The 25,100-nt window shown below is 36.8% G+C and overlaps 1 protein-coding gene across 2 annotated transcripts in view; it reads right to left on the reverse strand.

Moving 5' to 3' along the window:
• Positions 1 to 1,552: 1,552 nt before the first annotated feature.
• Positions 1,553 to 25,100, reverse strand: part of TIPARP (TCDD inducible poly(ADP-ribose) polymerase) — a 28,823-nt gene continuing 5,275 nt past the window's right edge. For both annotated transcript variants that reach the window (XM_019627642.1, XM_019627651.1), the window contains exons 3-6: positions 10,692 to 10,860; positions 9,190 to 9,350; positions 4,299 to 4,577; positions 1,553 to 3,613 (exon numbers count right to left, since the gene is read on the reverse strand). In XM_019627642.1, coding sequence (XP_019483187.1) covers positions 3,166 to 3,613; positions 4,299 to 4,577; positions 9,190 to 9,350; positions 10,692 to 10,860 — 1,057 coding nt within the window. In that variant the 3' untranslated portion in view covers positions 1,553 to 3,165. The remainder of the gene's footprint in view (positions 3,614 to 4,298; positions 4,578 to 9,189; positions 9,351 to 10,691; positions 10,861 to 25,100) is intronic.

Consider the following 25,100-nt stretch of genomic DNA (forward strand, 5'->3'; position numbering starts at 1 on the left):
ACACACACACAAAATCACATAATAGCAAGAACATAAGTGATGNACACACACAAAATCACATAATAGCAAGAACATAAGTGATGTGGATTAATCAGATATTAGAAAAGTGCCATACAGAATTTTCTAAACACATTTTGACTATTTGACCCCAATTAAGAAAAACTAGAGGGCCGGCCAAGTGGCTCAGTTGGTTAAGAATGTGAGCTCTGAGCAACGGGGTCGCCAGTTCGATTCCCACATGGGCCAGTGAGCTGCGCCCAAGCTGAGCTGCCGCTGAGCTGTCAACAAGTAGCAGGATGGCTCAGCTGGTGAGAGTATGTGCTCCTAACAAGGTTGCCTGGTTGACTCCCACATGGGATGGTGGGTTACACCCACCCGCAACTAAGATTGAACAGGGCACCTTGAGCTGAGCGGCCATGAGTTGCCAATGGGCGGCTGGATGGTGACTGGATTTAGAACTGAGCTTGCTGCACCCTCCACAACTAAGATTGAAGGACAACAACTTAGTTGCTCCCCTTCTCCAATTCCCCAATAAAACCTTAAAAAAAAAACAAAAAAAACTAGAAATATTTTATGGTTATCTTACACCTGCTTAAATGGAAAAAGAAAAAAAACCCTCAGATTTAAATGGACTATATAATACTGTATGGATATTGAACATATGATTTTTTAGTCATTTTCAGGCTTATCATAATAAAAATTTCCTCTTTAAAGTTCAGTATTTCAGGCCCTAATGATTTTTATATCTAGATAATCATTTACTAAAATAAACAGGTTTCTAGCAAAAAGCAGAGTTGGGCTTTAGAATTCATAATTACAAAGAATCCAATATTTATAAGTTTTGCACATATAAAAACTCTTCCTGTATATAGTATTATATGACACTGAAATATCCTGGGGCTTTTGCTGACTCTCCCTAGAAATCGTTACCATAGTTTAAATTATGAGTTAAGTTTCAACTTTCTGAGGTGTAAATAACAGCTGTGCCAATAGGGAGAAAGATTTACTTAAATGTCTTTCGGTATGTTTTAAATCCATGGAACCATTACAAAATTTAGACTGACTCCACAATTCTTGCTTAGTTAAAACAACATACAATACTACATAGAAATTTCAAAATTATTATACTGGGCGGAAGTACTGTCAGAGATACATGTACCAATCAGATGAAAGCTGGCGGAGAGCTAAGGTGCTTGAGAACTGAGAAGATTTCTATAATTCCTTTTTATATTTTCTTCAGCACCTGTTGAAGGCGACAAGCGGCTCATATTTTTCACTACAGTTGTTTGCTGGTATAAAACTTTTCCCTTTATACCAAATACTTACCTGTAAAATAAAATATTCACTCTTCTCTGCTGACGTGACAGTCTACTGCTAGATAAGGTACTTTCTGTTGATTCTCAGAGGATAAAAATTTAAAGTTCTGGTTAAGTCTGTTCATTCAGTCATTCAATCACTCGTTCATTCCACCAGCTGGCATTTACAATCATCCACTACGTGTTGAATACAGTTATCTTAAACAGAACGAAAGCAACAATAAAAAGTTTTAACCAATTACCAGAACTTTTATTTTTACTTAGTTTTATTAAAAAAATAAATATGTCATAAAGCTTTTTTTTCTTTAGGGAGAAAAAAGGAACAAGTTTCATAAAATCAAATAAGCAATGGTAAGGTGTCTTAACTTGAAAAAGATTGGGAATCACTGGTTTACAGGTTATAATTGAATGAAACAACAACTGTAACAGCCACAGTTGGCCGTTTCATGCTAATGGCAGCAAACAATAAGATCAACTAGGGCAAAATAAATAACTGTGGAAGCCCTGATAAGTGTTTAGACAGGCTGATTCACTGAGACACCAGTATAGATGTATCTTGCTTTAAACAACACAGAAGTTCCTGAAAAGTTTTGTGTAAATGAAATAACCACAAACATACTTGGAGAGCTTGGTATCTGAAGGAATTCTGTGGTGAATTCTTTTGTGAACAGCCACTTCCACTTTTGTAAATCCAAATGTTTGCTTTGCTTAAGGCGAAGTCTATCTAGCTGCTACCTCTCTGAACTGAGGCATCAGTATATTCACCGAACGCTGCTCCAGCTGGGCCAGTGGCATAGTTTCCAAGTTTGTGTTTCTATTAAGTAAGTAGTGTAAAATACAGAGGCAGCCAGGGAACCCAGCTGGCATCTGGCAAAGCAGGCATAGGGTTGGGATGACCACCTTTAACAATATTTCCAAGTCAACAAATACTCCTGACAGTCTACTTTGTGCAAAGCAGTAATAAACCTTATCAATTTGGTTACAGATATACTTCCTTTCTCTAAAACCTTGTCAGGGCCTAGGTCTGGAACCCTTAAAAAAAGTAATACTTCTAATCCTCAAGACTGGCTTTAAGCAATTTAGTCCAACTTCTTCAAATGGAGTGGATGATAATGGAAGAGACTGAATTTTCCACGGCTGAAGTTTAACATGAGAATCACATCTAACTAGTTAGTGGAAAATTTTGCTGATGACAATTTTTTTTTAATTGTTCCTTTTTTTTTTAAACTTCCTCTAAACAGAACTCTTGAATTCTCAGGCAAACTGCAGGATGGTTAAAGTCACTGACACTCTCTGCTTTGGTGATACATTTCAGTCCTGCTGATAGAAATAAAAACTTCTTTCCACCACTAGAATTTCATGAACTGATATACACCACAGCAGTGAAGTTTTGGAAAGGTAATAAGTATGACAGTACTAGTTCCAGTCAGTTTTGTCATTGTAAATATACAGACTCCTCACTTTGTTCACAGCTTCCATTTCATTTGCCCGAACTTCTACCAGGCATAAGTCACATTTAATTAATTAGGCTGTTCTTTTTCTTTTTAAAAAAAAAGCTTCTAATAACATTGCTGCCTATATGTACAGGTGTGAATGAAGAGTATGTAATTTGTAGTCTTTCCCACACTGAGTACACTAACAACAATTAGTAAATAGTTAAAGAATAAGTGGTCATATTAAAACTTGTGTTTTTCTTTAAAAAATTTCACTTTCTAGCACTTAAAAAAATGGGTCTTAAAAGTGCCCTATTAACCTCCGATTCTGTTCCCCACTCTGTCCCACCCATCCAAAACCTGCTACAAATGCTGGATTGAGTTCATATTATATAATTTAGCAGTACCAAGATTTTTCAAATGGAAACAGTGTTACTGACTTCTTCATATTGAATAACAAAATAAGGGTAACTCTGGTCATCATTAAAAATGACAAAAATCTGAGGCTCAAAGAAATTATCCACACAAGAGTCATATAGGTCACTGGTGACACTGCCAGGGTTGACGGGTGGAGGTCTTCTCATGCCATGATTGCCCACTGTGTATCTGCCAGTTAGTACTTTGGCCAGAAACATGAAATGGACTCCTTTGGAGGACTTCTTAGAAAAGTTATGAGAGTAGCTTGCCTTCTTTGCAAAATAACTGCCTTGTCCAAACATGGTAGCGTGCTTTCCACAGACTCGAGGGTCAAAGTTGTGCTTGCAGATCCCATCTACCACATCCTGGGATGTTCCATGAAATAAATGTCTCTCATTGATTATCCTGTCACGGCCACACATTTTTCTGTTCATATATTCCTTTTTCCTAATGCAAAGAGCAGATAGGGAATTCAGAAGAAAGAAGGTATAGATAAATTTAATAGGCATAAACTTTTCTTTATGGTTTCAATGCGGAGGAAACGTTAAAGTAGCTATCAAGAGCAAAACGCTAACAAAGAGCATGTTAAAAGTTTAAACATATCTTTTCCACTGCAGACAGGAAAAGCCCTTTCCTTTTTATTCTCCACCAACCAGTCACATGCTTTCTCTCTTCCACTTCAAAACTAGTTCTCACCTCTTACCTTCTCCTTTACCTCCCATGTCTAATTCCACACACCTGAGTTCTCTTAATTCTGAGATTCCTCAAACCTACATGTATTCCTTTTGTACTACATTAATTTATTTGTTAACTTGAGAGGGAGCCTAGTAAAGAGATGAGGAGCAAGGTGTCTGATGCTAGACTGCCTGGGATCAAATTCCAGCACCATATCTTATTAGCTCTTATGTCCTGTGGCAAATTATCAAACTTTTTGTGACTCGGTTTCCTTTCTGAAAAATGTAGATTGCAACAATCCTACTTATAATCCTCTGTTATGAGGGTCGTATGCAAGTTAATATATGAAAAAATACAAATATATTAAGTTCTATGCAAGTCTTCACTATTAGGTTCTGCATTTGTCATTAGCTACATTAAGAAAAGCGCTCTTGAACTTTTCATACTATTGACTCACCTTTTATATTTCTCCCAAAGAAACTGATTTTGGACTCTCAATATTTGCAAAATTCTATATTTAAACTCAGGCACTGTCTTATGAAAAAGATTATAAATGATTCGATAACTTTTGTCCTCTGCAGAAACAGGCACTTGGATGAAGTCCTGAGATGGATGCATGTAAACCCAAGTTTCAGGGTAAAAGTTTGCTGAGGTGACCCCATCTGGGCAGATGATCTGTGATGATGAAGTTGCTTCAAGAGGTGAAGGAGCCTGTGTGGGAACACCACCGAGTGTCCTAGAAGGGAGTGGAAGGAACATCAATGTGAAACATTCAGAAATAAGCACATCTCACATTATAGTACTCTATAGCAATATCTAATATTGTAATTTGTATAACTTAAATGCTTGTTTAGAAAACAATATAGAAAATGCTATCTATTAAAGAAAAAAAATCTTACAGCAAATACTGCCTGTACACAGATATTATTAGCTTCCTCCTGACGGAGAAAATTATAGAATATCCTGCTATAAGCAAACAAACAAGAGCAAATTTACAAATATGTTTACTTTTTGAGTCCTGGACTCCTCTTTTGCCTATATAGTTAAAGAAACTTTGTTTCAAGGGAGCAATAATAATTTATACGTTCTTCAAACTTTGTTGTACTAAGTAGAAAACATATTACTAAAGTCTATGTTGGGTAGGGGAGCACAGTGAGGGGGAGACTGAGGCAGGTGGGAATGAGAGGGCTTACAGGGAGAAGACACAAACTACTAAAAATAAAAGAGCTTAAACTTTAATTTTTTATAAAAACAAACAAAAATCATGGTGTATGTACTGACAGTTGACATTCGGTATTTGCTTCATTTTTCAGTATCACATACAACAAAACCATCAACACTATTCAAATTTTATAGCTTTAGGTGTGATGGAGCTAATTACTTTGAGCTCTAGACACTAGAAGGTACATCCTTGAACCTTTAAATTCAGGTCTGCTACTCTGAAGGGTGAGTTTAGATTCCTGCCTCATTAAATGCTTAAATTTAAATCATATTTCTTGGCCATTATCAACACAGAGCAAATGGGAAGCAGCAGAGAGAAAGGAAATCCTGACCCTGAGACACAGATTCAGGGCCAAGGTACTGTAACACTCATAAGCATGTAGTGGTCACAAGGAAGCAATAAGTCTGCCAATGGATTAGGAAACTGAAATTTTCAAAAGAGCTTTGTGACACAGAGGTTACAATTGTGTGTGAACATGCATCTAATCTCCAAGAGCCTACATTACCATCGGCCACATTATGAGCAGGCACTTCACACACAGTATCACTAACTGGAATAACCACCCTGCCAGATGGCTTGGTTATCTCTCCTATTCAAATAAGAAAACTGCTAGCATCGCTAGCAAAGACCAGAGACAGGATTTGAATCCAGGCCTATCTAGATATTAATACTTTCTAAGTGCATGCTCTTCCCATTTCCATATATTTCGCAATTCATATATGAATTTAATAAGGCTTGAAAAGTGACGGATACCAGGTTTGCAACTCAGGTTTGCCTGGCTCCCACTAATACCACCACCACCTCACATAGTCCCTTGTCATTTTGAAAGACTTTTTCTAACTCAACTTCAGTAATGAAGTAAAAACAAATTCATTTTATTCTTTCGGGGGAAGAGTCAAAGAAATTTTATCAGGCCTTCCCATGACCATGAGGTGACTGCATGGGATAGATGTTCTCTCAGCTGAAATGAACTCCTAAACCTCTAAATCTGTGATTTGTTAGCTTTTATGCAACCCTAGATCAAGTATTCTAAGAATATTAAAGAATAAGCTCCTGTTATCAGCCCTATTAAAAAGTAGCAAGCAAAGGGCCGGCCAAGTGGCGCAATGGTTAAGAACTGGTTTGGGATGCCAGAGGGCCCTGGTTCGGATCCCACATGGGCCAGTGACACTGCCCTCTACAGCTAAGATGCTGAACAACAGCTCGACCTGGAGCTGGGCTGCCGTGAGGCGCCAGCGACGGTATAGGCTGCAGCCCCTGTGGCAGTGGGTTGCCATGGGCTACCGTATGTAGCCAGCAGCCAGCGTGAGCGGCCGTCCGGAAGCTGGCGACTGATCTGCCTCATCTGGGAAGAACGCAATGATGGTGCCAACTTGGGCCAGTGAAGCAATGTCCTCCACAACTAGATCGAAGAACAAAACGACAGCAACTTGTCTGTTCCCCTTCCCCCAATTCCCCAGCACTGTTCCCATACCCCCAATTCCCCAATAAAAATCTTTAAAAAAAAAAAAGTAGCAAGCATGAAGAAATATTTTTCTATACACGTAACTATGAGGTGATGGACGTTAACTAAATTTATACATTTCACAATATAAGTCAAATCATTATGCTGTACATCTTAAGCTTACACAGTGTTATATGTCAATTATATCTCAATAAAACTGGAAGAAAAAAAAGCAGCAGGAAACCCTCACTAATAAAGAGCTGAATTTGCAAGAAATTTAAGAATTAAGTTAGCCCTCCCTACCCTACCATCTTACCACCTCCCTACTATGGCATTCCCAATTCTTAGGAATCTCTGATTCCCTGATAATTTTGGCTTGTTTTGATACCTATGTTTTTCATTGACCTTTTATGTTTACTAACACTTACAAACAAACCTTTCTTTCTGGCTAAGATCATGTCTCTCTGGAATCTACCTCTCAAATCTGTTTTATAGAACTAATCCCACTCCTTTCTCCCCATTAGGCCTGTCCATGTGTCCCTCAGCCCCAGATGCTAGGGCAGACAGGAACTGAAGGGCTTCATTTACCATTCCACCCCAGTGAACTTGCTGCTTCTCTGCTCCTTTCTCACTGAAGTGTCTGCATGATCTCTCTGATTTGCTAAGCTCTTATTTTACACCTGATTATCACTGTTCCAGACAAGACTAAAATAGGAAATTTTAAAAAGAAAAAGGAAGAGAGAATAGTGACTTTCGTGTTCTCTTGTAAGCCTAAATTATAAATAGTAAGACCATGTTTGCGGCATTAATTCTACTACAGGTAATATTATTTTTATAGTTCACACCTTTACAAAACAAGGGGCAGTTTAAAAAGAAGGGAGGAGAAGGGGGCATTCCATAATTACTTGTCTTAGGATTGAAACAAAACAATTTTTACCATTCTGTAAAACTCTTAACAATGCAGCACTAGAATGAGCATTCTTCCTCTCACACAGAAGCTACATCTCACTTGATTGGCTCAGCATGCCAAGATGAGGTCTCACTAATAAGTTCTACTAGGAGGACAGTATGTTCCTAACTACTAGACGCTGATACTAGCTCCAGCTGTGCAAATGAAATCACATAAATGGCATTGTTATTAGCTGCCCCCACCCCAACCTCCAAAAAAACCCCTACAAGGTAAAAATGTTCACACTTGGACTAGGAAAAAAAGCACACATTTACTCCAAGCCAATATGCATTTCTAAAATTGGCCTTATTACATAGTGCTTTTAATACTGAGAATTTGTTTGTATTTTTTTGTTTTTAATGTTCCTTTTGCTATCTCAGAATTAGAATCATTAAGATTCTGTCATAGTGGTCTGCAAAAACACAGTTTTGGCTTGAAATTAAAAAAACAAAACAAAAAAACTACTTGTAAGAATTTTAAAAGATTATCTTTACCTCAAACATCAGCAGAAGAGATCAACCAATATTTCTCTAGTCCTCCCAAGTTCATAAAACCAAATAAATTAGTATCATTTAAAAAAATCAGGCTCTAAATATAGTACACCTGATTATACAATGATTTCCCTACATACTAACTTTTAAAAATGGCCACGCTGATGGCAATGTGCCCACTTTTTGGTATCTATGAAGATGTGCCAGTGGGCTATCTAGAGAGGGAAAGAAAAAATGGCACTTGGGAAAATGGAAGACGAGCTCACCTACAATTCAGAAGGATGAGTTCAGTCTCAACCTGAAAGCACGACAGGTAATTTTAACAAATGAGAATGCAAATTATTTGAAAAAAAAAAGATGAATTCTTCCCATGCACTCAAGGAAAAAGAATAGAGAATACCACCTTGAACGACTCTCCCTACTTGACCTGGCAGTTTACCTGGCTGGGAAGTAGTCCCATAATGGAAGGGTATCACCAGAAAGCTCAATCTTCCATGAAGGAAGCAAATACAAATTTAGCCTCATTTCAGATATAATTACTTTTAGTTGTATAAAAATGTTAATTCTTCGGGCTGGCTGAGTGGCGCGATGGTTAAGAACTGGCTTGGGACGCCAGAGGGCCCCAGTTCGGATCCCACATATGAGGGCCAGTGACACTGCCCTCCACAGCTAAGACGCTGAACAACAGCTCAACTTGGAGCTGGGCTGCCGTGAGTCGTCGGCGACGGTGTAGGCTGCAGCCCCTGTGGCAGTGGGTTGCCATGGGCTACCGTGTGTAGCCAGCAGCCAGCGTGAGCGGCCATCCAGAAGCAGGCGACTGATCTGCCTCGCCCGGGGAAGAGCGCAATGATGGTGCGAACTTGGGCCAGTGAAGCAATGTCCTCCACAACTAGATTGAAGAACAAAACGACAGCAACTTGTCTGTTCCCCTTCCCCCAATTCCCCAGTGCTGTTCCCATCCCATCCCCCAATAAAAATCTTAAAAAAAAAAAAATGTTAATTCTTCTGTGCTTTTCAGCTCAAAAAATCTAATAGGATACTCATACTTTGGTGTTGGGTTAATTGTACCTTATCTGAATTCTACTTTTTGAAGAATTAAACCCAAAGAATAACACAGAATTTCACATTCTAGAGGTAATAACAAAGTTAATTTCTTAATTTAAAATCTTTTTTCTCTTTGGCATTCAGTTGTACATGTACGTAAAATGAGAGTAAAGATGAGGCTTTTCACTGGACACTTACTGTAAATATGGAAGCAGTATAAAACAGGAGCGAAAGAGTGGTCTCCTTTTTATTTCTCTCCTGAAGAATGAATTGTGGAGGATGTAGTGGTTGTTCCACATCATAAATCGGACCTCTTTCAGACCCCGAGAGTTAGCTTCTTCAATCAATCGAATAACAGACTATGGAGTAGTAAAAAAAAGGTAAAGGGAAAAAAAACTAAGTTAATAAACAATCACTATAAAATATTAAAAATGTTAATTAACTAAAGCTATAAATAGTTAACCTTGCTGTTCACAACAAAAGAGTTTCAATAAAGTACAGTGAGTCAAATCAATTCCCTTTATACATAGAAATTGTTTTCTTTTCGGCAAAGATGCAGAGTAGAAAGATGCTCCCTGTTTAGAAGAGCACGGATTTCCACCTTAAGAAACATGTGAAGCCCAGGAAACTACTGTATTCTATTTTGAGGCCCTAATAATGTCCTAGAGATTTTTTATATTTCTTAAGGTAATTTTCAGAAGCGGATTAAAGATGGTAATGTATATAGTTCAAATAAATCAATTCAGGTTCAAACCTAAGAAACCTCTCAGAGGAAAAACACAGGGACAGCCCAAGTATCCTGAGAATATATTTTAAACAGCTTCTTATTCTCTTTGGAAGGTATCAGATGCTGGTGATTACTTAAAAGAGAGTAAAAAAATGTAATTCAATATTGTGTTTTATAGCAAACAATATACTAGGTCATTTTATTAGTGCCTTAAAAGAAAACCTAAGGTAAATAGGTTAATTCCCCCTTTTGTAATGCTGGAAATTAGTCTGATCAAATTGAAGAAGTCAGATGTTTGGAATGTGAAATTAATCTCTCAAGTCCATTTCAGGATGTTTAAACTTGATTCAGAACTCTCATTTAGACGCAAAATAAACCATCATAATTTTAAAGCCTTGCTTTGTGATTGATGGACTACTCTTACCATCTTATACTAAGGGATGCATGTACACATTTGATAGAATTTTAAATGATTAATCTGTCTGACCCACAGCTCAATAAACATTTTCAAGTACTTCTTCCAGGGGCCTAAGAGTGATTATTTCCCACTAGACTTCTGAAATGCTAAGTGCAACACATGACCTAATCACGATGGGCCCAGGAGCCAGAGCCAGATATAGGCAAAAGTTACACCAGTGCTCATCTCATTAAAATTATTCCAAAGGCGGCACTGAGTCTGAGTCCTTACCAATGTAAATACTTTCTCTCCTCAGTATAAGACACTGGGGAAAGCATTTTATCTCTCTGGTAATCGTGGTATTCTACTATGGATTCCAGAAGATTAGTGGAAAGAAATACATTTCCAGAAAAACCGAAGGAGAAAAGTATTACTTATATCAACAAGAGTCAATTTTATATCCATAAGTTCTTTGATTTGTAGTTCTGTCTAATCATTGCTGGAAAGGAAGAATGAAAGATCAGTAAAAGAGAAAGAAATTTAAATGCACTTTTGGGAAAAAGAACCTGTAAATACCTCAGGATACTCTCTCCATCCAAAGTGGTCCCTACAGAAGAATTTCCAAACTGTGTGGTAAATAGAGTTGACATTGCTAGAGGGTGGTGTGGACAGTCTTCGTAGTTGGTCAAATTCAGTTGTTTCATATACATTCATGGCATTCAAATCTGCCCAAAATTCTTGTCCTCTAAAGAGACACAAGAAAAAATGATTTGTTAACATTATTACATTTGCAAAATAGAATTATCTGAACTTCTCATTGGACATTAAAAATATCCAGTATAGCATGTTGTGGAGTTTTCAAAACTGGTCTTATTTTGGAGTAAAAGGGCATTACTGATTGTTTCCCCATTTCCTACATGCCTTTTCTTAGTAAGAACAAAATTTCCAGGCCATGGAGTTATGGTAGGATTCATTCTATCCTACAGCATCACTGGCCTAAATCAATCAACATAATCCCATCCTCCCAACCACAGCAGGATGCCAAACTCTGGTCTCAGCCAATCAGGGAGTCAGATTTAGGATGCTGCTGACATAGCTGACAACAGAAACCAAAGAAACTTCTCTTGAAGCCTGTACTTTTCAGAGGCATCAGTTTACCTAAGTCAATACAGGAATATACAATACTGCCTAATGAAAGACAGGAAAAAGAAGGAAAAAATAAAATGACCCTAGATGAGGCCAGTATTGCTAATTTACCCAACATCAATACTATCTTTTATTCTGTGGGTGAAAAAAAGAGTTGGCAAAACATGAAGAGAAAAATAGTTTGGCTTATTATGAGGTTTAGCTATGAGAATATTTTTGTCATTTTTGTTATCTGGTCCGTTGCTGTTGAATCAGCACTTTACAAAAACATCTCAATACTTTTGGAGGAAAAATCCCACTTGTGAATCAGAATCACTTAAGCAATTAATTTATAAAGGGTGGTCCAATTAAAACATTTGTGTTTATTTTTTAATGGAACTGCATCTAGTGTCTGAAACATCTGAACCATTATTTTAAGTCAAAGGCAAAATGTTCACTGTTCTTCTGTTTGTGTATGTTTCAAAATTTCCCTAAGAAAACAAAAAATAAAATATATCATAAAATAACAGCATAGATATACTTTCCACCACAGAGTTCTAAATGGATGTCTATTTAGACATCCGGTTGCACTCAGGATGACTCGTTCATATGAAATCCAGATGTTTGGATACATATTCCCAATAATTATTTCCTTGTTGTAAATTAGGATTTTGAAACGGGTATTAATTTTGACCTATGAGTTTTGTCGGTTAGTCCAACACTTTCCAAACACTGCTCTTGGAACACTTGTTTCAAGGACTGTTAATAGGTATTTTGTGCAAAAAGCATTCTGTGGTCAAATGTTTAAGAAAACTTGGTTACACAAAGTTAAACAATTTACTTACTGCAGCCACTCCTCAGCCCCTTTAATATGCTAAGGTAGATACTGAAGTGCCATGATGAGGACTATAAAGTATCCTTCCAAACCTGTAACAATGTTCTCCCTTTTCCCCATGAATACCTATTTACATCTCTCAATAAACACCAGGGAAAGAAATATTTTCCACCACCACCCCAATTTTCATAATTTGTGAATCAGCTTCTATTTGGAAAAAACTCAAGTCATAAACCCAATTGATGGTGCCGTAAAGCACATAACTTGTAATAACCAGTATGGTCCTTTAAAAATTCCTAAAGAGCTTCCCAAACCCCTAATTTCTTCCACAGAAAGAGTACTAACTAGAAGGATGTGATCTTAAAAGGAAAATCATTTTAATTGTAAAATGGGAATTAGATACTAAAATGTAGTTTAAAGTCATATTTGGACATTGCTTTGTTTAAAAAGATTTATGGTAAATTGGAATATTCAATCAAAAAGGAAAATATATTTCTAGGAAATCCTTAAAAAAAAGCAAACCAAAAAAAACATTGAAAACTGAAACTTCAATACCTAAATTAAACTTCACATCAACTTGCTTTAAACAATGTTCACTTAACTTGAAGAGAATTTGATGTTATCACTGAGCCGAGAGATACTAACCTCTTTTCCTCTTAAGATCATTTCCAGCTTCTAAACAGATTTTCCTGCTTTAATTTTATTTCTCAGTAACTGTTCCCAATTATGAGCTAACAAATCCTCAGTATTTTCTTTAAGGAGTGCTTAGAACAGCAGTTATTATGTTAACATGCATGAAAATATACACGGCCAAAGCTTTTTGCTATTAAAGTATCAGATTTTATTCTGGACACCACTCTAGCAATTTTTGTTTAAGTCTGTATTATTAAGACTTCATAGATAATAATTTGCATGAGAAAGACAGCTGAAACTGCAGCTTTTGCTACATCAGTCCTTTGGGTATTATGAAATTTCTATGACAAATTCTAATTTACTACAATCAAATGTTCTTTGGATTGATGTATCAAAGTACTGTTTTAGCTCTATTGGATTTTCAATATGCTTTTCTAGATTTGACAGAGACAAAACAACAAATTTGAAAAACATTAAATTATCTTTTTATAAGATTAATTTTACCACCTGCTCTCCCTTAAACAGGGAATGCTTAAAAAATTCAAAGCCAAGAGTTTTTTCCCTCCTCAGTCTGCATCAGTGCAAATGCATGAAATACAGATGCCAATGTGCAACACCCGCCTCTCTTCTTTATCAGACCATAGTTTTCTATTATCAGAAAGCAGTTATGAGTCATGTATGTGTGGTAATGGTAATGGTGGGCTGTATTAGGCAATACACAAAGAATTAAACAGACGTTGTTCCAGGCTTCCAGGGGCTTCAAGACAGAAATGAAAAACCAAACATAAAACCAAAGAAATAGTACATCTGCCTATCCAAACTTATCAGCCACAAGTACATTCCCAGAATGAGAAGACAAACTCTAGGTATGCAGCATTTTGGGAGAGGGGTGGTTACTGTTGTCTAGGAATGGATAAAGGTCAGGAAAAGTAAGAGGCTTTATTGTGTCAATCCAAGATAACTTTCAGTAAGAGAAAAAAATGCTAGGAGCAGTTTAAATAGCACAAAATAATACCAGTAAGTAAAGGTTTATGTGCAAGAACAAGAAAAAAAGAGTTAAGAACTGTGCTTCTTGGAAGAAGGGTGGGCACAGGGAGGGACAGAAGCAGTGCAGATAGTTGGAAAAGGAAACCTAAACAGGGGGTACACAAGAGGAAATGTGAACCAGGGTATAAGAGGCAATGTGAGAGACGCCAGGCCATGAGCTGAAGGAGGTAAGTCCAGGATCTCAGAGCCTTAATTAAATAAGGGTAGGAATTTAGAGTACTGAGCAGATGGTGATAAAGGGTCGAAGAAGTAAATAAATATAGGATGTGTGAAAACTGAGCAACAGACAGTGCTAGAGATGGGAGGGGGAGCTTTGGAAAAGCAGGGTGGGTGCAATAATCCTGGTGGATGAGACCCCCCTCTCTGGCCTAGGGGCATTCCTATTGAGTGATAGCCAGAAAAGACTGAGTATAGGAGATAGCCACTTTTTGGCAGGATTTAGATTTTGCTAAATATATCATGTGGCTAAATCAATCAGTATTGATTTACCCAAGATATAACCCTATCATGATTAATCAGGAAAAAAAATTGTGAACAGACTGCTATTTTTTGCAATAAAGGGAAGAATGGACTTACAGTGCTAAAATATTAATAATTCAGTTTCCACAAGCTTCACCAACAAACACACCACCACACATACCAATGTAAGAATCCAGATACAAAACTAATTTAAAATTCTGAGAAGGACACCCATTCTCATAATTTAGATGCTTTGTAACAATGGCTCGCCTCCTATGCGACAAATATCTTGACATACCAATTAAAGCAACATTTTTCAACTTATGTTAGCAATACAAACACCCTACACTAAGTCAGAAAGTATGCCCCCACATACCATCATTTCTTCTATGTATATTTCAGATAGCAAAAAAGAAAGTAAAAAGGGCCTATGAAGTAAACGATAGAGCTGTAATGAAAACCAAAACTATTAAAGAAACAGTTGCTGAATGAAACACAAATTAGTAAGAACACGATCTCTTTGTTAGACAACTACTACTTGGGATTGTGCATTTGGGAACAGTATAACCATTTAGGGCAACTTCTCTATTTATAAATTGTTTGAAACCAAGAAAGAAATGTGGCAATTAAAAAAACAAAACAAAATAAAATAAGCTTAAGTAGACACATTGATTAGGCACTGGGCTATGCATGGAGATAAGATGAAAGAGGCAAAATGCCGAAGATCTCTCCAGTGGGGAGACAGAAAAGACAAACCAACCTTGGGGCATAGTGTGACATGTGACACAAAGATGGTCCCGGGAAAATGAGTTTCAGAGGGCCTACCTCTGCTGAAAAAGGGATCAGGAATTATGGTCAAGGGAGGTGTCTCAGAGTGGATGAAATGAGAGCCAAGTCTGCCCAGCGACCAGGCAGACAATGGGAGGCAGGACACCACATGCAGAGTGACTGACATGTACAGAAGCTAACCAAGCAAGTCACGAAAGACCCAAGAGCGTGCAGCACATGCAATTCATGTGGGAGGTCAGGGTGTATATGTGTGTGAGAGGGACGATAAGAGATAAGACTGAACTGGCTAGGTTGGCTGGGGCCAGATAATGAAGAGCTTCGTATGCTGGGTTAAGAGGTTAGGACTTGATTCTGTGGGCAGTAGAAATCACTGGTGGATTTTCAATAAGGTTCAGACTTGCCTTTTATAAAGGTCACTCCAATGGTAGTGATATGGAGGACTGATATGTTTATTTTGGGTATGGGAGGGTGAGAAAAGGTAGGAAAAGGGTGGAGACAGGCACTTATTTGCTAAATATTAGCATGTTTAGTATTAATATTATTTTATGCTTAGCCATCTATAGCTATTAGAACTGCACGAGACATGATGACAAAATTGAGGAGACAAGGGATGTTTTAAGAGGTATTTAAGAGTTAGAAACTAACTGCAGGAGTATGATTACATATGGAGCTGAAGGGAGTAGAAAGAGTCCAGGATGTGTTCCCTATTTCTGATATGGGTAACTGGATAATGGTTACATTAAACGTGACAGGAATTGCAGGAGGTAGAACACATTTACGTGGGAAGATGATGCACATAAAATGTAGAACTCAGACTTTAACAAATGTCAACTGAGTATAAAGTTTTTCTGGACCCTACTCTGCAGTTTTAACCAGATGGGGTTAGACTCTGGAATTTGGGCTTCCTGCCTGTAACTGGTTTCTACAAGGACAAACCTGTCACTTCAAACTAATTAACACCTGCCCTAATCAGCTGGACTAACTAGACACAATTAATAGGTCCTCTTATTTTATTACTGTGATATAAAGTGAACATGTCTCCTAAAACTGAGGGTCATCATGATAGGAGGATAAAGATCAAATGCAGTATGAAGAGAGTGTGAAGGCTCTTCTGTTACAGACTTGAGACAGGCATGACAGATGGGGTACGTTTGCTGCTGCTAAAGAAATTTTACAGGCACACAAAATATAGCTGGCTTTTGATACCTGGCTTTGATGTTTCCAGGAACTCATTTAGCAATGCTGGAATATCTGGCAGCTTACATATCACTTCAAATATGTTACAAGGTGATGAGAATCAAAGCCATGGCATATATAATACCAACATATTTTGTAAAAGCAATGTAATTATTAAACTTCTGAGGACTGACTACGTACTTTTTTTTCCATTATATTTTATTTTTATTTATTTATTTTTAAGATTTTATTGGGGGAGGGGAACAGTGTTGGGGAATCGGGGAAGGGGAACAGACAAGTTGCTGTCCTTTTGTTCTTCAGTCTAGTTGTGGAGGACGTTGCTTCACTGGCCCATGTTGGTATTATCATTGTGCTCTTCCCGGGTGAGACAGATCGGTCGCCAGCCTCTGGATGGCCGCTCACAGCAGCTCTTGGCAGCTCACGCCGGCTGCCAGCCGCTCACGCTGGCTACCAGCCACTCACGGTAGCTTACGGCAGCCCACTGCAGCCTATGCCGTCACCGGCGACTCATGGCAGCCCAGCTCCAGGTCGAGCGGTTGTTCACCATCTTAGCTGTGGCGGGCGCAGTGTCACTGGCCCTCATGTGGGATCCGAACCGGGGCCCTGCTGCTCAGAGCTGGCATCCCAAGCCAGCTCTTAACCAACGCGCCACTTGGCTGGCCCTGACTACGTACCCTTAACTTTCTGCGTTAGAAGCATAGTAACTGTCATTTATTTTGTTGCTAATTAAGATTTTTGGGTAACAACTGTGTCTTTTCCTTTGTATCCAGAAATAGCTCAAGACACAGACATACCTACATCAAATTTGGAAGCTTACATTATTACACATATGGCCCTCAGTAGTTATAGGTAACTAAGAATCAAATGTTGACTCAATTAAATCTGCTCACATCTAAGAAGATCCTGACCTAATCAAGGTAAGGTTGCTGAGGCTTACATCACTCTGTAAAACAATTAACATCAGTCTTGGATCATGGATTTATCTTATGATTCTGAATACCTCAAAAGATTTTGGAGTAGGTAAAACAACTCTTTAAAAAGTAATCATTACAAGGCAAAACTCTGACTGTGTGTGCTGCTACTTGGGTCCTTCTTGGAACATCTTGGAAACAGGTGCATGAGAAGGCAGCAAATTAGCAAGTGGAACGCTGTCTAGAATCACATTTATCTGTGTGCTAAATCCTATTTACAAATTGTCAGACACCTAATCAGTGATCTGAAAGTCATTCTAGAAGTGAACAGTGAAATAAAAATGAGAGTATAAGAGATATGAGAAAAATGGAAGGCAGGTAGGGTTCCTAAACGAAAGGATGCCCTGCTTGTAGGCTTTTGTAATTCTACTGTCTCCAAAAGAATGTAGGGCACTAAATAAACACATAACGCAGTTTATTCTCAAGAAACTGTACTAAGACACAGCCATTTGAGTACATCTAGATGTTTCCTAAACGCCTAAGAAATAATATCACACATTGAAGTCCCCTCAACTCCATGCAACCACTAAAAACAAATTACCATATCCACTTGGGGAAAAGAACCTATTAAAATACTGTTGTGTTGGGCTTTTTTTTGTGTTTTATTACAAAACTACCAGATCAAAGCAAAGAATATGAAAGAAATTTCCAATAAGATGTGGATAAGCCTAAAATCTTTTGTAAATAAAAATAATACTTATGAGAGCATAAGATTGCACTGCTATCTATTTATGGAGGCATGCAATTAAATTTTGCACCCTGAAGACATCAGAAATGTCATACAGCCCTAACTTTTATCCAAGTTCAGTCACATGTCCTGGGACTCCTAGAAGGCAACTTAAGTGAGACATACTTCTCAACCATCGCCTGAAGAGGAAGTGAAACTTAATTTCTACAACAACAGCTGAGATAGAAAGCACATACTACATTAAAAAAAAGTGTATCATGCTTTACACAATCCTTAAATTATGCAATTGTTGTTTTATGAAGATGAGTAAATATCCCCTTTGTTAAGTGAAATACTTTTAAACCAAGGTTTCTATCTTACCTCAGAGTGAACGATAAAAAATGCCTGCCATGTACTCAAGGCACAAATACTGATTAATTCAATTTTGTGGATATAGAATTTGACAGCATTTAAAGAGAGCTGAAATATATTTGTTTATAAAACTTTTCTACATAAATATTATAAAACCAGTTGTATGTAAATGCTATAATTGCTTAAAAAGTTGTTTTCAAATAAGCTTAAACAATTCAGAATTCACACATAAATGAAATACTAACTATAATTAATTATCATAAAATATATCCTCTAATAACTCCCAGTAAGATACAATCTGCTAGCTTAATTTATTTCTGGGTTGATTTTTGAAATTACAAACACCTCCTAAAAAAGGTTTTTATTCAGAACTTTCTCAACTGAGCCTTGTCTTTCCCCCCAGTTAGCACAGTAAACTAACTGATACAATGAACAAATGAAAAATATAATTACTGACAGCTTATTATGAGAACCCAGAGATGAGTAAGAAACTCTTTCAGCACTAGAGATTTGAACGTATGCAAACTAACTATATAACAAATGCATCACACCCTGAGTTTTCAAAGCAAATTTATGAAAGAAAAAAAAAAGGACCTTCTATAGAAAACATATTAAGAGACTTTTTTTTTTATTGTCTAGGTTTGTAAACTACAACCACAAAACCTTTTAACAGGATTTTAAGTCAGTCAACTTTTCCTAGGAGAGAGGGAGTCTACAAAGTCAAATTTCTCTAATTGATTCAATTTTATCAATTACTTAAGACAGTCTACATTACTTTTTAGTAGCAAATTAATTGTAGAACGTTTTACACAATGCTTTGAGGGGTAGCAACATTTGCACAATCCAAATGTAAGAAAGCAAGCAAGCAAAGTTCCCTGTTTCACATACTCTATCCCCATTCAAGGATGCCTTTCTTTTCTTTAATTAATTTGGAAGGCAAACCTAGTATTTCCCCTGTGCTTATTTTTATTCTCTCAATGTCTGGAAATGAAAGAGAGAAGCCAGGTGACACTCAGAAACCAAAGACCAACCACAGCAGGAAATTATTTAGAGTATTTTGTGCCATTTGCCCTCTCTACGCCCTGATCAGCTGCAGGAGCTGTGAAGATCACAGGGTGCAGGCAAGATTCTGAAAGCACATGGACTACTGCAAGCAAAGCTCACCCTTGAGCCCCTGCCATTCTTCACTTACTATTCAGTGCTGGTAAAAATTTAGACCAAAGAAGGTCACCCTAAACTATATGGCTATATGTCAACGAGAAGGGACAGTTTAAGAACCTCTTAATCCAAAAAGAAATAAAAAAATAATGTAATAAAAATAAATTCCAGTAAATGTGGCCTAAACATATTTTCCAATCATTATGAGAAGTGCTATATTTCAACATTAAGACTATTCACAAATCCTTCCTTATGCTCAGAAGCAAAGCACTAAAACAAAGAACGCCTATTTGCATAACAAATACAAATTCCCTGAACAAATCTTCCTTAGACAACTAAGTCATGGGGATTCTAAAACACTCCTTACACAACATTTTGTGGCACACACACTCGCAAATCACTGGTTTCTGTAGAATGTGAAAGGGAACAGTCATCACTCCAGCATTCTCACTCTCATAGGAGTTTACCGAGTTTACCCTTTCATTGTGATGACCATTGCAAAGGTTCCTCACTGGTCAAGAGGGTGTTACCAGTAAGTAAACAGCACATAGCAGAGAAAGATCTAGGAGACAGAGACATTTTGTTGTATGGACACTACACAAACAGGAATGCTTAGTTAACTCCCTTCTACCCTTGTCATAGCAACAATAACTGACTAGGTTAGCAAGGAAAGGAAGTTTTAGAATTAGTTATTTATTAATATCATCAACTTCTAAAATGTGAGTTCATGATCACAGAATTGGTTATATTTAGCACAAAACTGCAATGCTGTCTTTTGCACATATTAAATATAAACCTTTACAAACTACCAAGTTAAATAAGTAGAATTTATTTTACAAAGAATCCTTTATTTTCAAAGATTTCAAAATGTGTTTCATCAGAATCTACCCCCTGTAATTTCAAATTCCCTGATTAACTAGGAATTAATCTATATTGGAAATTTGAGGCTTTCCAGTTAATGTGTCAGGGGTTGGGCTGGATTAGTTTTAACACTTACAGGGATTTTAAATACAGCTGAATCTGTGTAATATAATTCCTGATCCCTAGAAAGCACTACCATAAATAGTCTATAAATATAGAAAAACATATTTTGTTCTTGTTAAAAAATTTCCTCTGTATCTAAAATGTGACTTGTTTGCTCCTAGAAATGGTGAACTATATTCTTATTTTATTCCTCTGTACAGTTCGTGTTTATTGTGTTGCAAAGAACTAAGATCTTAACAATATTAAACCCAGAACGAAACAGAAAATGGCTCAACCCTCAGCATTCCGGTGTCTTCCAAAGATACAAAATCAATCATAGTCACTTCACTTTAGTGTAAGACTCCCAGATTTATTTTAGAAGAGAAACTCTACTACTTTTAACAAAGGGAGTTTCTTGCAAAACTTATTACCAGTGTCCAATTTGAACCAGCCTCATAGAAAGTTGTGCCAGAATAATCAAGAGTCATCTTGTAACTCAAAATATATTTGTTTTTTCTTTTGAAAAATGATATACACATGTACTTAGGTTTTCCTTCCACAAAAGGCAACTGCAACTCACAAACAGGACACTGGTAATTATTAAAGGTTGTTGACCTAGGTTAAGAGGACCTCAGGTCCTAATTTACATGTGATCAAAATTACTATCAGACAAAGGCTACACAACCTGGTGGTCTCAAATCAGGGGCCATGAAATAAGAAAGGCCATAGGAAAACAGTCACAATTTCAAATGACTGGATTTCAGTAGCATTTCTTGACTAGTCAAGGTTTGTATGGGCTACATACATACTGCTTCACCCTTTAGATATAGCACCCAAACCCAATATAAAACTAAGAATCATTAAGATTAGAGATGCACAGATAGGATTTATGAATTTACCCTTGCTTTATGGTAGAATGCAAATGTAGAATGCAAATCTGAAATTCTAGTGTAACAACAGGAAATAGATTTACAGGACATAGTAGAGTTAATTAGTCAAAAGTTGCATTTTTTGCATGTCCACATATGCAGAATAAAGTTTTAAATGTTGGAGCTATTATTTACTTTTCCCCATTTATTTACAATAAAAAGTAGAAGTTTTAAAGTCAACTCAATAAGAAAATACCTAATGTATGATGTACTTTTAGGGATTGTCAGATAACCTTATAAAGTATTTCTTCCAATTGTCTTTGCTTTTTGCAAGGTTCATTTTCATTACCATAAACATTGGGTTGTCGGGAAAGTCATGGTGTCTTTTTGCACTGAAAAACAGAAAAATACATCATGACTTTCCCGATGACCCAATACATCAGGAACAGACTGACCCCAACCTGAAGCCAGGTGACAGCTGCTTCAAAGTCTAATCTGTTTATAGATAAAAAAAAAAAAAAACAGAAAAGGAATAAATGAATGATTGCTATTGATTCCCATGATAGCTCTACACAGATCCAGTAACTCCTCTGGGTTAGTATAGACAGAAGCCAATTAGTTTTATTTCATATGTAAATAGAAGCATAAAGAGGTACAAAAAATAATTCATTGGATTGCTTTGTCCTAAAACACAAGGCACACATTTTGAAAGTCACTTCAAGTACAGTTCTTGCTTATGGAGCTTTCTCTTAGGCAGAAATTTTTAAAATAAATTCAAACTCATCCAGCTGTGTATATTCAAGAAATACCAAAAAGTCACGAGGCATAGTAAGTTTCAGCTGTTCTCATCTCTCCAGTATTATCAATAATACATAATGAGGTAGTTCATACATCATCACAGCTGTGCAGGCCAGAGTTAACTTGGCTAATTTAACTATTCCAGTAGAGTTCAGTCAGGAGCTTGCTCTATTTTGGATAATCGACTCTGCAAGTCATATAGAAAAGAACAGAATATGCCCTTTATTATCATTAATATGCAATTCTCCCGTCTTCTTTCACAGATTTCCTGTGAAATCATCTAATGATATTGTCCCTTGGACAAATTAAAAAACCCCACAAAACTTCTAAGAGCAATTAGCAATCGAAATCACGCAAAACTAAGACTATGACAACACTCTAGACTTAAGCTATATCAAGTAAAACTCCCTCTTTTATCAATAGCCTTTAATTCCAAAAGAGAATGCTGTCCTCTGAGAAAAATTAACCATGGAGTCAAGGTCTGCAAGTTTCCACTTCACTCTCCCACTCTTTCAGAAAATTCAGAATTAGAAATAATCACTGGTCATATTTTCACTTACAGATTACCTCTAAAATAAGGTTTGCAGAATGCCTCTTCTTTATGGTTGATAATAACTATAAGACTTCTTAAAAATGGATGTAATGTAGAAACCAATGATGATCTTATTTGCTAATGGGAGACTTGCACATCCTCCATGATTTTAATTATCCTTAACAATATTCTACAGTTAGTGAAGCTCTTTTAAAACTGCTTAGACCTGCCATTTAGTATCATTTTCTATTAAGGATGAGTGCCTAAACTGTCAGACTGTGTTTTCTTAATCGAAACATAACAGTCAATGTTGTTTTCTTAACTTCCTATTTGGAATTTGGAAATTCTCCAAAGCCCATCCCGTGTGTAAAAGCCTCAGCATCTAAATATGGGGAGTTCATACATACAACTAGTTTCCAGTTATGTTGGCAATAAACATCTGCAGATGTATAAAAGCAGAGTGTGATGGCAAAGTGGATTTTATCATAACTTGGGGTAAAAGCAAAATTGAAAAAAAATAATTAAAATAATTTCATTATAATGAACCAAGTAAGCGTTTATTATTATTGAAATCCTCTTTTAAAAATGCATTTTTTTTAGTATCTAAGTACCTTAAGAGTTGGAAGGGACCTGTGAAGTCAGATCTACTTACTTTCCCATTTCATTCTTGAAAATAAACACTGCACATCTAATTTGGATTAATTTAGATATTAAAACTAATACATCTGCAAAACAAAGAATTTTATCTGCATAGTAGACTCAGAACTATGACACCTTCCCCAAGTTCCACACAATGAAGTATTATGGATATAATATGTAATAATGATTTACCAAGTCATATATAAAATACTGAACACAGTGGGATCAACAATTGCCACTCATTTTCCTGAATCCAAAGACTGCTGGGTCTGACTTGGACATATACACAGCTGAACACATACTTCCTGGTTATGTGCAATCTGCAGAGATAGACCAGCTTTACAGGCCTGACCACAGAGATTAATAGCTTTAGCCAAATAATGTGGTAACCATGTGAACCTGGGCTGCTCCAGCTTGTTTGTGAATCTCTCAGCAAGGCTCAACATGCCGTTATCTGCATCTTGTTGCCAGGAAACACAACATCGCTTTGGAATACAAGGAAAACCAGGTTGCAATGACCACAGGTCAACTTCCCAAAAGCCTAATTTTTGACACTTAGCTATCTACAATCTTATACATTTCTTACTGTAGTCCATGGAGAACTTCACTTTACTAGTAATTACCTGTTAATACTTTTTGCATTTTTATCAGGGCAGGACCACTTACTACCATTAACAATGTAGCAGCAGCAATAGTAATTACAAATAATAATTCACTTATACTTCTGTCAAGTTTCAAATAAACATTACTTCATTAAAACTGTTTTGGAAATCAAGCATTCACAGCAACAACTTAATAACCGATCCAACAATGCGTGCTTATGGGCCTATGTCTATTCTTCAGTAATTTTACCAAATATGCTGCTGACCTAAGAGTTCCTGGATTTTCTGGAATCAAAATATCTGTCTTGCCTTGCTCATGATAACAGAATTTAATGTGTTGAACAATAATCCTAGTTTCTTCCTGACCAAGTCAAATAGAAACTTAATGTACCAAGATGCTGAAGTACTCAGCAGAATGGAAACGTGCTTCATAAGAGTGTAGTGGGAGGCTACTGTTTTGCAATCTGGAGATGGAAGGATTAGAGCGGCTTTGAGAGTATATAAAATTAATTACCCTTGGCATACCAATTAGAATTGCTAGCTCACGGGCAACAGAAATTTTGAACAATACCTTATTAAAAAGATTTTTAAGAGAAAATGGAAAATGTTTCTGTCTTCCAAAGCTGGCTCAAAAAAAAAAAAAAAAAAAGAGGGCTTAGCTTTAATATAGAATCTAAGAATTTTGCTACCCAAGCACGATAGAATCTTGAATGCATTATACTATCAAGATAATACTTTATGAACAGGGAAACTACATTCCTGGTATCATCTTACTTTTATCCCAAGGGGTATTCTATATAATAAATAATACTTTTAAACTTGGGCCTTACACTGTTTCTCATTTTGTTCCATACATCCTTTAGATGTCCGTTTGCATTTTAGAAGATGCATAGTTCTAGTCTCATAATTAAGTTACTAAAAAGACACAGATGTGTGTACCATATAATTGAAATATTGAAATACTAAAAGAAAACCACTTACCTAATACTAATGGGAGCTAGGGAAGTTTAAAAAAAAAAAAAAAGACCAGGTTTCCACTGTGCCAACAATGCTTTAGCACTATGTTAGAACACATTTATTAACATTAAGACTAACAGAAAAGACAACTTGGAAATGGTTTACTGCCACCATTTGCTTGTTGACTCTCCAGACACTAGAGCAGTGTAACCCAGATACCCTCTCCTGGTCTCCCAAATCAGGTAACGTTGACAGAAGTGCTCTTCTCCCCCAATATAATTTTAATATTTACTCTTGGTCATACACAAATAATTATTAACATCACACATTTTAACTCCTTCTATACTACAGAAGAAACAACTTAGCAACATA

The sequence above is a fragment of the Hipposideros armiger genome, unplaced genomic scaffold, assembly GCF_001890085.2.
Source record: "Hipposideros armiger isolate ML-2016 unplaced genomic scaffold, ASM189008v1 scaffold_16, whole genome shotgun sequence".
NCBI classification, from domain to species: Eukaryota; Metazoa; Chordata; class Mammalia; order Chiroptera; family Hipposideridae; genus Hipposideros; species Hipposideros armiger.